Below are 13218 nucleotides of genomic sequence, written 5' to 3'. Positions count from 1 at the left end.
CCTGACCACCAAAGAGATATTTCTCTCCCCACGTCTATCTGCCTTTTGTAGGGACCACTCACTCCGGGACTCCCTCGTCCGCTCCAGACTCCCCACCAACCCCACCATCCCCGGCACCTCTCTCTGAAACCGCAGGAAGTACTACACCTGCCCCCACACCTCCCCCTACCCACTTCATCTCCATTCAAGGCACAAAACAAACCTTCCACATTAGACAGGGATTCACCTGCACATCCATCAACTTGGTCTACTGTATCTGTTGCTCCCAATGAGGCTTCCTCTATATCGGTGAAACCAAACATAGACTCAGGGACAGATTTGCAGAGCATCTGCACTCTGTACACAACAAATGACAACATCTTCCAGTTGCCTACCATTTTAACTCCCCCTCCCACTCCCTGGGTGACATGTCCGTCCTGGGCCTCCTTCATTGTCTCAATACCACCCTCAAACTGGAAGAACAACAACTTCATTTTCCACCTCGGGAGCCGACAGCCCAAAGGCCTTAACATAGAATTCCCCATTTTCAAAATCTCCCTACTCCCGGTTTCATCCTATGTCCAACCCTCTCTTTCATCCTCACCTCCTTGACCTGACACAATCTGTCCATCTCCTTCCCACCTATCTGCCCCAGCTTTCCCACTGACCAATCCCCACTACCCCTACCTGCATCCACCTATCACCTTCCCCCAGCCCCACCCCTCTTTCCTCTATTAATTTCCCAGCTCCCTTCCCCTGGTGAAGGGTCTAGGCCTGAAACATCGACTTTCCTGCTCCTCTGATGGTGCCTGCCCTGCTGTGTTCATCCAGCTCCACACTGTATTGACCACCTTCTTCACCACCCTGTCTAGGTATGATGTCACTTTTGAGCTATTCACCCTTATCTTCTAAATTAACCAAATTTGTTTGTTTTAGATATCTTCTGCTAGTTTATAACATTTTCCCAATATACTGGTCTTTCACTAAAATTACTGTGTTATATATCCCTTCTTTCAACTTGACACCATCCACAACTTCCTGAGTTAGCTACAGATGGTATGTCCTTCTTGTAAAGTCTTTTTCAGTGGAATATATTTAAATTTAAGACTTACATTTGAGACCCAAATTTCTCATCCTGAAACTGAACGTGAACATCTCACATGTTATGATCATTCTTACCTAGAAGATGCTTAGCTATGAGGTCATTAATTAATCCTGTCTCATTACAAATTGCCAGATTTAAAACAGACTATTCCCTGGTTGGTTTCAGGATGTATTGTTCCCAGAAACAGTCACAAGTACAATCTATGAACTAATTTTCAAAACTATTTTGCCAGTTTGATACATCCAAACTGCAAATAAAATCTCCAACAATTATTGCAGCACATTTCTTACAAACCTCCATTATTTCTTGATTTATACTCTGCTGTACAGTATAGTTACAGTCAGGGATGCTTAAACCACTCCTACTGTGATCCCTTTCCTTTGCTTTTTCTCATTTCTATCCAAACTTAAGAAATAGGAGCAGGAGTGGGCTGTCTGGCTCTTTGAGCCTGCTCCGCCATTCAATATGATTGTGGTTGATCTTTTCAGGTACTCAGCCCCACTTACCTGTCCGCTTACCATAACCCTTAACTTCGTTACTGTTCAGAAATCGGTCTATTTTTGCCTTAAAACCATTCAATGAGACAGTCTCAACTGGGCAGGGAATTCCACAGATTCACAAATCTCTGGGTGAAGGAGTTCCTCTTCAACTAAGTCAATGCCCCATTATTTTGAGGCTATGCCCCCTAGTTCTAGGTTCACCCACCAGTGGAAATAACCTCCCTGCTTCTATCTTATCTATTCCCCTCATAATTTTACATGTTTCTATAAGAACCTCTCTCACTCTTCTAAATTCCAATGAGTATTGTCCCAGTCCACTCAATCGCACCTCATAAGCCAGCCCTCTCAACTCCGGAATCAACCGAGTGAACCTCCTTTGCACTCCCTCCAGTGTCAGTACATCCTTTCTCAAGTGAGGAGACCAAAACTGTACACATTACTCTAGGTGTGGCCTCATCAGCACCTTGTACAGCTGCAGAATTACCTCCACATTTTTAAACTCTAGCAATGAAGAACAATATTCCATTTGCCTTCTTAATTACCTGCTGCACCCACAGACCAACATTTTGTGATTCATGCACAGGAACACCCAGGTCCCTTTGCACAACAGCATGCTACAATTTTTCACCATTTCAATCTGATTCTGCATCTTGGCCTTTTGAACCAAGATCTAATGATCTCACCCTATATTATCAGAGCCACCCTATCTCTATTTCCTAGCATCCTGTCCTTCCAAAGTAAAAAAAAACTCTTTGAATATTCAAATCTTAACTTTGATCACTTTGTGACCACGTCTCTATAATAAATATCAGATCAGGCTCATTTGTGTTATCATTTTGACCATCTTGCTCTGAATGCTCTATATATTCAAATAAAGAGACTTTAATTCTGGCTTTGGACTATTTATCTCTACTTTGGCCATATTTCCTGTTACACTATTGTGTTTGTGCAGTCTATCACTTCTAGTCACACTCTGGTTATCATTACCTGAATTGCTATCCTGAAATTAATTCTTGCCTTTTCTTGTTAACTTTTCAAATCTTCCCTCACTTGATCCTTCCCACCCACTCCCCACAATTCAGCCGAAGGTCTTCTCTCCAGCCCAGGTTAGACATCTCGCTGGCACGCTGGTCCCAGTGCAGTATGTGTGAAGCCTTTGCCACTGGCATAGCTCTGACTTACTGCCGTGCCCCATCAATTGAAACCCATTTCTCCCCCAGCAATCTGAGCCGCATATTCACTCTCTGATCAGACATGCCCTACACAAATGAACTTCTCTCCTAGGTAGCAATCCAGAAGTGATGACAATCGTGGCAGTTTTGTTCCTAGGAACTCATGATGTCTAAGCAGAATGTCTTTCTTAGCACTAGCTTATAGTAAGCCCCCACTTAATGTGTTTTGCTTTGATGTTGTAAGTTGACAGGGCCTGTATTTCCACTTAGCCTCACATGATTCGCTTTAACATCATTTTCCTCCAGTCACACATTGGGCCATAAGTCCTTACTGGAGCAGCTCCTGTCTTCCCTGACCCTCTGAACTTTGACCTCTCATCCTCCCTGATCCTTTGACTTAAGTCCTTTCCCTGACTTGGCTCTCTGGCTTTGGCCTTTCCCCTCTGTGACCCACTTCTTCACTCCTGCTAAGTTCCAGATGTGAGCTGTTAGATCTCCAAGGGTTGTGAAAGTGTGAGTCCTTATGGTGTAGAAATACAGAGTTGGAACTTTAGTCCTCAATACTCTGAAAAAAAAATGTTGAATCTGCTCATCCTGCCTCTTATCACTCGTCTGATCACATAGAACATAGAACATAGGACAATACAGCGCAGAACAGGCCCTTCGGCCCTCGATGTTGTGCCGACCTGTGAACTAATCTAAGCCCCTCCCACTACATTATCCCATCATCATCCATATGCCTCTGGGACAAAGGACCCAGATAACTTACCCCTCCGTCATGCACCGCAGTGTCTGAAGCTCAGACTTTAATTTGTCCACTTCGGGCAGAAGTTCTTGCAGATGTGGCTGCTGTGGTCCGCACTGGTGCCCAGCAGCTCCAACACACCACAGCTGTAACACCTCACCGACTCTGCCATCTTTGTTTTGTTGCATTTAATTAGAGTTTGACCTTTAGAAATTTCGATCCAGGATTATTTGTATTTAAAATGGTTTAACGACTTACCCTTTAAATCTAAGATAGTGCTTCTACTTTCCTGCCCTAGTTTAGAGGAAAAAAAACTTGATCAGTCACTGTTTAAGCCTGCAGGCATCTCACTTCCTCAATGCTCCTCGCTGTATTAATGACCAGAACAGTATCTCTTCCCTCACTTGCTAAATCCCAACAAAATTTAGGCAACTCCGTCAAAGCAGTTTTGCAGCAAGCTGGGCTTTGTGCTGCTTATTCCCCATTAATGTGTGCATTGGCAAAAGGTTTGTGAATGAACTCACACACTTTGTTGACCTTTCACACGGAGAGTTAGCAGATTGGATACACAGTTGGCTTGATGGTAGGAAGCAGAGGGTAATAGTGGAGGGATGCTTGTCAGACTGGAGGCCTATGACTAGAGGTGTATCTCAGGGGTCAGTGCTGGGCCTATTGCTGTCTGCTATCAATATCAATGATTTGGATGAGAATGTATAAGGCATGATTAGAAAGTTTGTGGATGACGCTAAAATAGGCAGTATTGTGGACAGTGAGGAAGGTTATCAGAAAATGCAGCAGGATCTGAATCAGCTGGGCAAGTGGGCTGAGAAATGGCAAATGGGATTTAATATAGATAAGTGTGAGGTGTTACATTTTGGAAAGTCAAATCAAGGCAGGAGTTTCATGGTGAACGGTAAGGCCTTAAGGAGTGTAGTGGAAGAGAGGAACCTTGGTGTTCAGGTGCACTGTTCTCTGAAAGTGGAGTCTCAGGTAGACCGGGCAGTGAAGAAGGCTTTTGGCACACTGGCCTTCATCAGTTAGGGTATTGTGTATAGAAGTTGGGAAGTTATGTTGCAGTTGTACAGGACATTGGTGAGGCTGCACCTGGAGTATTGTGTTCAGTTTTGGTCACCTTGCTATAGGGAGTGCGTTATTAAACTGGCAAGTGTGCAGAAGCTGTTTATAAGCATGTTGCCAGGACTTGAGGGGCTGAGTTACAGGGAGAGGTTGGACAAACTAGGACTTTCTTCTTTCGAGTGTAGGAGACTGAGGGGGGAGAGATCTGACAGAAGTGTGTAAGATCATGGGAGGCACGGGGAGGGTGAATGCGCTCAGTCTTTTTCCTGGGGTTGGGGAATCGAAGACGAGAGGATATCAGTTTAAGGTAAGAGGAGAAAGAATACATGGGAACCTGAGGGGCAACTTCTTACACAGAGGGTGGGACACATAAGAACTAGGAGCAGGAGTAGGCCATTCGGCCCTTTGAGCCTGCTCCACCATTCAATATGATCATGGCTGATCTTTTCGTGGACTCAGAACCATTTACCCGCACTCTCACCATATCCCTTAATTCGTTTATTGTTCAAAAAAAATCTACCTTAGCTTTAAAAATGTTTATTGAAATAGCATCAACTACTTCACTGGGCAAGGACTTCCATAGATTAACAATCCTCTGGGTGAAGAAGTTGCTTCTCAATTCAGTCCTAAACCTGCTCCCTCTAATCTTGAGGCTATGCCCTGTTGTCCTAGCTTCACCTGCCAGTGGGAACATCCTCTCCACTTCTATCTTATCTATTCCCTTCATAATCTGATATGTTTCTGGAAGATCCCCCTCAGTCTTCTGAATTCCAGTGAATATAATCCCAATCTATTCAGTCTCTCCTCATAAGCCAACTCTCTCAACTCCGGAATCTACCTAGTGAACCTCCGCTGCACTCCCTCCAATGCCAGTACATCCTTCCTCAAGTAAGGAGACCAAAACTGTACACAGTACTCCGGGTGTGGCCTCACCAGCACCTTGTACAGCTGTAACATAACCTCTCTGCTTTTAAACTCAATCCCTTTAGCAATGAAGGATTAAATTCTATTTGCCATCCTAATTACTTGTTGTACCTGCAGACCAACCTTCTGTGATTCCTGCACAAGGACACCCAGGTCCCTCTGCATAGCAGCATGCTGCAACATTTTACCATTCAAGTAATAATCCTTTTTACTATTACTCCTACCAAATGTATGACTTCACATTTATTTACATTGTATTCCATCTGCCAGACCTTTGCCCACTCACTCAATGTATCCATGTTTCTCTGCAAAGTTTCACAGTCCTCTGCACACTTTGCTCTACCATATGGATGCCGTATCCCCCATATGAATACACCCCCTCAGTCTCATACACTCGAAAGAAAAAAGTCCTACTTTGTCCAACGTCTCCCTGTAACTCAGCCCCTCGAATCCTGGCAACATCCTTATAAATAGCTTCTGCACACTTGCCAGTTTGATAACATATGGAATGAACTGACAGAAGTGACTTAGGTGGGTACATTAACAACATTTAAAAGGATTTGGACGAATACATGGATCGGAAAGGTTTAGAAGGATATGGGCCAAGCACAGGGAAATGGGGCTAATGTAGATGGACATTTTGGTCAGAATGGACCAGTTTGGGCCAAAGGATCTGTTTCTGTGCTGTAAGACTGTTCCACAAGGTCATGTGTGATCTAAACATTGATTAATATCTGCCTTGAATGTCCTCAAATGCCAACAATCCACAGCCCTCTGGAGCAGAGAAACAGTGTTTCAAGCCCAGTAGGACTCTTATTCAGAACTGAAATGATCTGGAAAATAGGTCAAAAATAGAAAAAGAACCTATTTTCCAACACCTTTGGATTCTGAAGAAGGCTCATTGGAGTCAAAACTCAGTATCTCTCTCCGCAGATGTTGCCAGACCAGCTGAGTTTCTCCAGCTTTGTCTAAAGTCTGGTCAGTTAACCACGAGGTGGAATCCCATAAGCCCTGCATCTCAACATCAAATCAAAGTGAAACAAAACCTTTACTAGTCAGTTTGCTGTGGGCCATGACCGTGTGACGCCCAAATTCTGACAGGAAGCAGTTCAGAGCTGACCCAAGCTTCAAACCCTCATCAGTTTGGGAAACCCCTGAACACTTCCTTCTTCCCTGCCCCTTCCTACCAACCAGGAGCTAATCAAATTGTCCGTTCGGTCAACAGAAACCATATATCTGTAAGATTCCGTACTGCACCAAACGATACACTGACCCCAGCTCACTACGAAAACACGTGAAGACTGTTCATGGGCCTGAGGCACACATAACGAAAAAGCAGCGTGGGGACATCAATGTGAGACCGCCCGCAACACAAGATGGAGCGAGACCATTGCCAGGACAGGATGGAGACGCTGCCCACGACGAAGGCAGCAACGCTGCCAGTACAGACTTTCTGCAGCACACGTTGATGGTGCCTGACACAACCATGGTAAGACAGTCTTGTGAATATGGCTAACTCTGTGATAATTACCAGCTAATCTTGTTTGATTGATTGAGGGGCAAACACTGAGTTGAAATAGGCTCTACAGCAGGTGGGCAAGGCTGACGGTTTAATGGCAGTCCAGCAGAGCAGCACAGGAGGATAAGCCTGGCTTTCCCGTCCCCTGCAGTGGGACGTGAACCCAGAGCCTTTTCAATCAGAGGTGAATGTTTTTCTCACTGGGCCAGGCACACCCACAGCTGGCACACCCCTTCCTTCTTTGCTCTGAATTAGTGTCTCTAAGCTGCCAATGAGAGTGACATTGGCAATTAATTATAGCAGAAGATTGCCCATGTGCCAGGCTCCCATCAGAATTGGCAGTGCCCCCCTCCACTTCAACTTGATTGACTTTTTTCAAGGAGGTCATGAAGGTGATCGATAAGAGTAGAGCAGTGGAAGTTGTCTATATGGATTTTAGTAGGCTCATTCAGAAGATTAAGATCCATGGTGACTAGGCCGCTTGGATTCAGAATTGGCTTGTTCATAGAAGGCAGAGGGTAGTGGTGGAGGGGCATTTTTCAGGCTGGAGGTCCATGACTGCTGGTGTTCCGCAGGGATCCATACTGGGATCTCTGCTGTTTGTGATATATGTAAATGACTTGGATGAAAATATAGATGGGTAGGTAAGTAAGCTTGCAGATGTTACAATGATTGGTGGAGTTATGAATAGTGTAGAAGGTTGTCAAAGGATACAGCGAGATATAGACCAGTTACAGATATGGGCGGAGAAATGGCAGATGGAGTTTAATCCGGGTAAGTGTGAGGTGCTGCACTTTGGGAGATCAAAAGTTAAGGAAAAGTATATAATTAATAGCCGGACCCTGAACAGCATTGATGTACAGAGAGGTCTTGGGGTTCACGTCCATAGCTCCCTGAAAGCTGCCATGCAAGTAGACAGGATGGTAAAGGTGGTATGGCGCTCCTGCCTCTATTGGGCAGGAATTGAGTACGAGAGTCAGGATGTCATGCTGTAGCTTTATAAGCCTTTGGTTAGGCCACACTTATTAGTGTGTTGCATTCAATTCTAGTCGCCAGGTTACAGGAAGGATGTGGAGGCTTTGGAGGGAGTGCAGAAGAGGTTTACCAGGATGCTGCCTGGATTGGAAGGCATGAGCATGAAGGAGAGGGTAGGAAAACTCGGGTTGTTTTCTCTCGAAGGGCACTAGCTGAGGGGAAACTTGACAGAAGTCTGTAAAACGATGAAGTGTACACATAGGGTTGAGGATCTGAACCCTTTTCCCAGAGTTGAAATGTCTAATTTAAGGTGAGAGGGGGAAAGTTCAAAGGGGATGTGAGGGGCAAGTTTTTTAGACATAGAATGGTAGGAGTCTGGAACACACTGCTAGGGGTGGTGGAGACAGATACAATAGGGGCATTTAAAGCGCTTTTAGAGAAGCACATCAATATGTCAGGAATGGAGGGATAGGGACCAAGGGCAGGCAGAAGGGATTAGTTTCATTTAATGTCATTGTGGGCCGAGGAGCCTGTTCCTGTTCTTTCCATGTTTGAGGCAGCTTGGTGATGCAATGCCTTGGCATTTCAGTATGTTGCACCACAGAACGGCTGGTGCCTAGCACTGTGCCAGGCAGGTGGTCATGATGTCGGGTGGTGCAGTTGGAGAGAGGGCACATACCTACAGGGTCATACCTCGCCACCCATTCAGGTTTGTATTGGGTGCAATTGGGCCAGGGCAGGCCTTGGCACAGGCACAAAGCGGGAGACTGTGAGAAGTGCGGAGAAACCTAGCTGCTTCTCTTTTGCTGCCCAGACATTCGAGGCCAGCCCTGGAGACCACTCGCCCAGCAGCAGTGAAGGCTCTCTGCCAGGAAGCGCCAACAACAATGACAGTGGTGTGGAGATGAACACCAATGGTGGGGGCAGCTCCGAGGATCTGACCAACGTTGAAGATGTTGCCTCAGGGGATTCTGCGGCCCGGGTGCCAGATGCCAGGCTGCGGAGGAATGGCACAGCGCTCCAGCGACTGGCCGACCTGAAAATCGGAAAGCTGAGGCAAAGCCGTAAAACCGCAGTTCCATCACGAGGGCTGAAACTCCCCTCGATACAAGGCAGTGGTGAGCAAGGGGTGGGGGGGGCGGGGCGCGGAGCCAGGGGGCTGGGGGCAGGAAGATAGGTGCAGGGAGGTTGTATCCATGGATGGGCAAGACTACAATGAGGGGGTATAGCCTCAAAATAAAGGGGCGTTGACTTAGTACTGAGTTGAGGAGGAACCTCTTCACCCAAAGGGCTGTGAACCTGTGAAATTCCCTGCCCAGTGAAGCAGTTGATCCTACCTCATTGGATATTTTTAAGGCGATGGTAGATTTTTGAGCAGTAAAGGAATTAAGGGCTACAGAGAGCGAGCAGGTGAGTGGAGCTGAGTCCATGAAAAGGACAGCCACGATCTTATTGAATGCCAGAGGTGGCTGGATGGGCCAGATGGCCTACTCCTGCTCTTACTTCTTATGTTCTGATGGCAGGAGGCAGGGGTCAGGGGGCTGAGGTTAGAGGTTGAGCTGGGGCCAAGGTGCTCTGGTCAAGGAGTGTGGGGCAGGGGTCAGGGAGCAGAGGTCAGGGATCAAGGGGCAGGATGCTGTGGTCAAGGGGCAGGGGTTAGGTGCTAGAGTCATGGTGCAGGGTTCAGGGGCCTGGGTGCAGGGGCAGAGGGCACGTCAACACTCACTCTCTGACATGGCCTTGTGGGCGGTGTGTGTATCTCTCAGATGTAAAGGGGATACTGTAACCTGCTCTGTCTTCTGCCTTGTAGGTTCACACGGACAAAACGCAGTGTGTGAGCTCTCTGCTCTGCCCTGTCACCGAATCATGGAATTAGTCGTGAGGGATGCAGCAGGCCGGAGCCCACTTCTGGAGCGCCGAGGTAGCACCAGCAGCACCATCAGCTCAGCCTACACTGTCAGCCGTCGTTCGTCGGCTGTAACTCCTTACCTGCCAAGTCGACGGTCCAGCGATAGCTCTCTGCTCGGGGGCCATGCTAACGAAGGCACTCCGTCCGAGTGCTACCCCCCCACGTCACCTGGCGCTTTGCGGGGATATGGCGAGATGGCGTCATCTGCCACCTGCCCAGCCCTGCCAAACCTCTCGCCAGCCCAGCTGTATCATCTCAAAGCCAAGTACGCCGCAGCCACTGGTGGTCCACCACCCACCCCGTTAGTGGCTGCGGAACAGGTGGGCGTGGATGCCAGGCCCTCACATGCTAGCGGTCACGCAAACCCTGCCTTGTTCCCACCTGATGGACTGGAATGCCCAAACAGTGGAGGAGGGGGGTCCCATGGCTACAGGGCAGGGGTGCTGAGATCCCCTGAGATTCCTGGCATCTGCGAACCTGTTGCTGAGACCCAGTCAGTACCCAAAGTGCCACGGCTTCACAATCTCCATCACATGCATCCAGTGGCAGTGGCAAGACAGCGCTGCCAACTACAGCACTCTGCAGGTTCCACCTCCAACCTCCATGGACACATCCATTCCCCTCGGCCACCCAGCATTACTGAAAACGTTGTCATGGAGACGCTCGCCATGGATACATCCCATCCAGCCAGTCTAGGGTTACCTGACGACATGGCAATCTATAGTAACTATCAGGAGGCCAACATGGCTCCCTTAAATCATGTTTGTCCCAACCAAGCTCCTGGATCTCACAGCTGCATGGATTTTCACAACCGGACTCTCTCTGGTAACTCCAGCAGAAACCTGGGAGCCGCACAGAGCTCTTTCAACCAGGGCCCAATGGCCAGCAACATGTCACTCCAACATGACAGTGACAGTCAGTGTCCAATGAATCAATACGACACACAATTCCCAAACAGGGAATGTTTACAGGCAAACAATATGCCAATCCAGTGGAATGAGGTAAGCTCGGGAAGTATGGATATTGCCCCCATCGAGATTCCCAACACCCGCAGTGTCCAGCAAGAACTAGCCCATTCCAATCTGTGCCTGAGGCAGGTCAATCTGAATCCGCAATCATCCCATCCACCCATGATGTTCAACCACAATCGTTTGGACATGACCCAGAATCCCCAGGATGTGTTGACCGCACACGAGAAGATGCTCGCTGGGTGTCAACAGTCAGTGAAACCGACCTTGTCATTCCAGCAGTCGGCGACAATGTTAAACCCATACCAAAACTCAAAGCAGCCAGATTACAACCAATCCAGGCACGCACTGCCCAGTCCACATAGTATGACCCAGGAACACTCTGCCAACTTGCGCCATCCAGACTCTGCTCCAGCCTTAGGCGTGAGGCATTTTGGCTCCCCATTGGATGAAGACAGGTGGACTGGTGCCCACACACCAATGATGCAAGTTAAGGAGATGATGGTGAGGAACTATGTCCAGTCCCAGCAAGCTCTGATATGGGGCCAACCAGCAAAGGATGCCAGTGCAGAAACACTGATGCCCATCCATATGGACAGGCCAGAAATAAGTCAATGCCAAACCATACATAGCTCTCCCCCAAACAGCTTCCAAACTCAAAGTCCACCGCACATGTCTCTAAGGTACATCAACTGCCAAAGCCAACTGAATTTATTAAGTCCTTCGACTCCAGCCCAAGCAAAGACGTCAGTCAGTGCAGGGGCTCAGTGTTTCAACCCGAGGATAGTGCCCCACCCTCCTGCAGCACAGAAATTTCGAAGTAGACAGTACTGCCTTCCACCCCGCCAGCCGCTGCAGTACCCGCTCGCTCTAACCCACATGAACCCTGCTCACAAAGCTGCACCTCCTACAAACTCAGGTCGGCCAATCAGCCATGCACCAGAGCCTTGTCCTCAAGTGCAGCCGCAAGATGGGCACTTGTTCTTCTCTGACCTCAAGCAACAAGGCAAGCCTCAGATGGAAAATCTCATGATGATGCATTCACCACAAATCAACTGCGCCCTTCAGCATCACCCGCTGATGCCCAGCATGGAGCCCATGAAGCTTGACTCAAGAATGTATCCAGAGACCAATCCGATGTCGAGCCCCATTGACCCTTTGGACCTGGCGAACACACAGATTGATTTTGGAGCAATTTTGGATGAGGGACAGCAGCCTTCCTTGGTACCAGACACTTTAAGTCCTAACGTTGTCCACAACCCTTCTCAAGCGTCCTCTTGTCTGATGGCTCCCTGTAACCCGCTCACATTGCAAACAGGAAGGTCCAACATGGCAGTCATTGACATGAATTCCATGCTGACAACACTGGCAGGAGAAAGCAAGTTTCTCAGCACCCTCTCGGAGTGAGAGGGAAAATTGAAGACATGTCAAACAGTGATCTCTGGCTGCTGAAAGCACAGACTGAGAGCAATTCTTGATCGCAGTAAACACACAACTGTACATGCACACCTTACCCCTCTGCACAGCTGTGTAGGATAAAAGCATTCCAAACCATTTAAGGCCTCACAAACATAACCCTGTAACCAAACAGAAAGCAATTCCCCAACCCATGGCCAGTTTCAACTAGTGTGCTGGTGCTGAGTAAGTGACGACTATAATATCCCACAGAACTTCCCAGGATGAAGGGCACTTTCAGATCCTATCGATATGACGCAGACAAAAGATGAGCACTCATTCTGTTCCTTCTTGCCAGATTTTTTAAAAGAAAGTATATATTTTTCCATTTCTACAGATTGGTGCAACTCATCTTCTCAGTCCAAATATCAAATCCAAGGTCACAAGCTAAATCGAGCGACAAGTATGCAGTATTTCATTAGCACGCTTAGATTTGACTTGTTACAACTGTCTTCCAAAAATAAACCAATCTAAAACTGATGCTACAGGTCTGGTTCACAACGTCTACTGCTGGTAACACACATTAAATCATGCAGAGTTTCTCAACAGGAAGAATGCTCAGTGCCATCATCAGAGTGAGAGCCCATTCACCTGAGGAAGAGTTGGCTACTTTGGTACAGCTGAAAACCCAGCAACTACAAATTTGCAAAACTCAGCGCTCAGATTTGCTGCAGGCTCACAAGTTGTCACATTGAGATTGGACGTGTATTGCCAGGCGTCCTTCTAACTTACATCCAGGAAAATGGGACACAGAGACATGACAGGGAGTAGCACCGCAGGTTGTGAAAATGCCATGTCAAACATATTGGCGAGACGGGTACATCTGTTCGCAAGCGGGACCCTTGACAGCATCGAAATGTATGAGGAGACACAGGCCCTCGCTGCACTTC

At 47.6% G+C, this 13218-nt stretch overlaps 1 protein-coding gene across 1 annotated transcript in view; it reads left to right on the top strand.

Annotated features, from left to right (window-relative positions):
- The window catches only part of LOC125448319 (zinc finger protein GLI1-like), a 181487-nt gene extending 168699 nt beyond the window's left edge, over positions 1–12788 (top strand). The window contains exons 11-13 of the mRNA XM_059643360.1: positions 6728–6991; positions 8811–9114; positions 9807–12788. Of these exons, the coding sequence (XP_059499343.1) occupies positions 6728–6991; positions 8811–9114; positions 9807–12280 (3042 nt within the window). The 3' untranslated portion in view covers positions 12281–12788. The remainder of the gene's footprint in view (positions 1–6727; positions 6992–8810; positions 9115–9806) is intronic.
- Positions 12789–13218: the final 430 nt, after the last annotated feature.

This window comes from Stegostoma tigrinum, chromosome X, assembly GCF_030684315.1.
Source record: "Stegostoma tigrinum isolate sSteTig4 chromosome X, sSteTig4.hap1, whole genome shotgun sequence".
NCBI lineage: Eukaryota > Metazoa > Chordata > Chondrichthyes > Orectolobiformes > Stegostomatidae > Stegostoma > Stegostoma tigrinum.
Note: the sequence above shows the minus strand (reverse complement) of the source record. Positions and strands in the feature narration are given on the sequence as shown.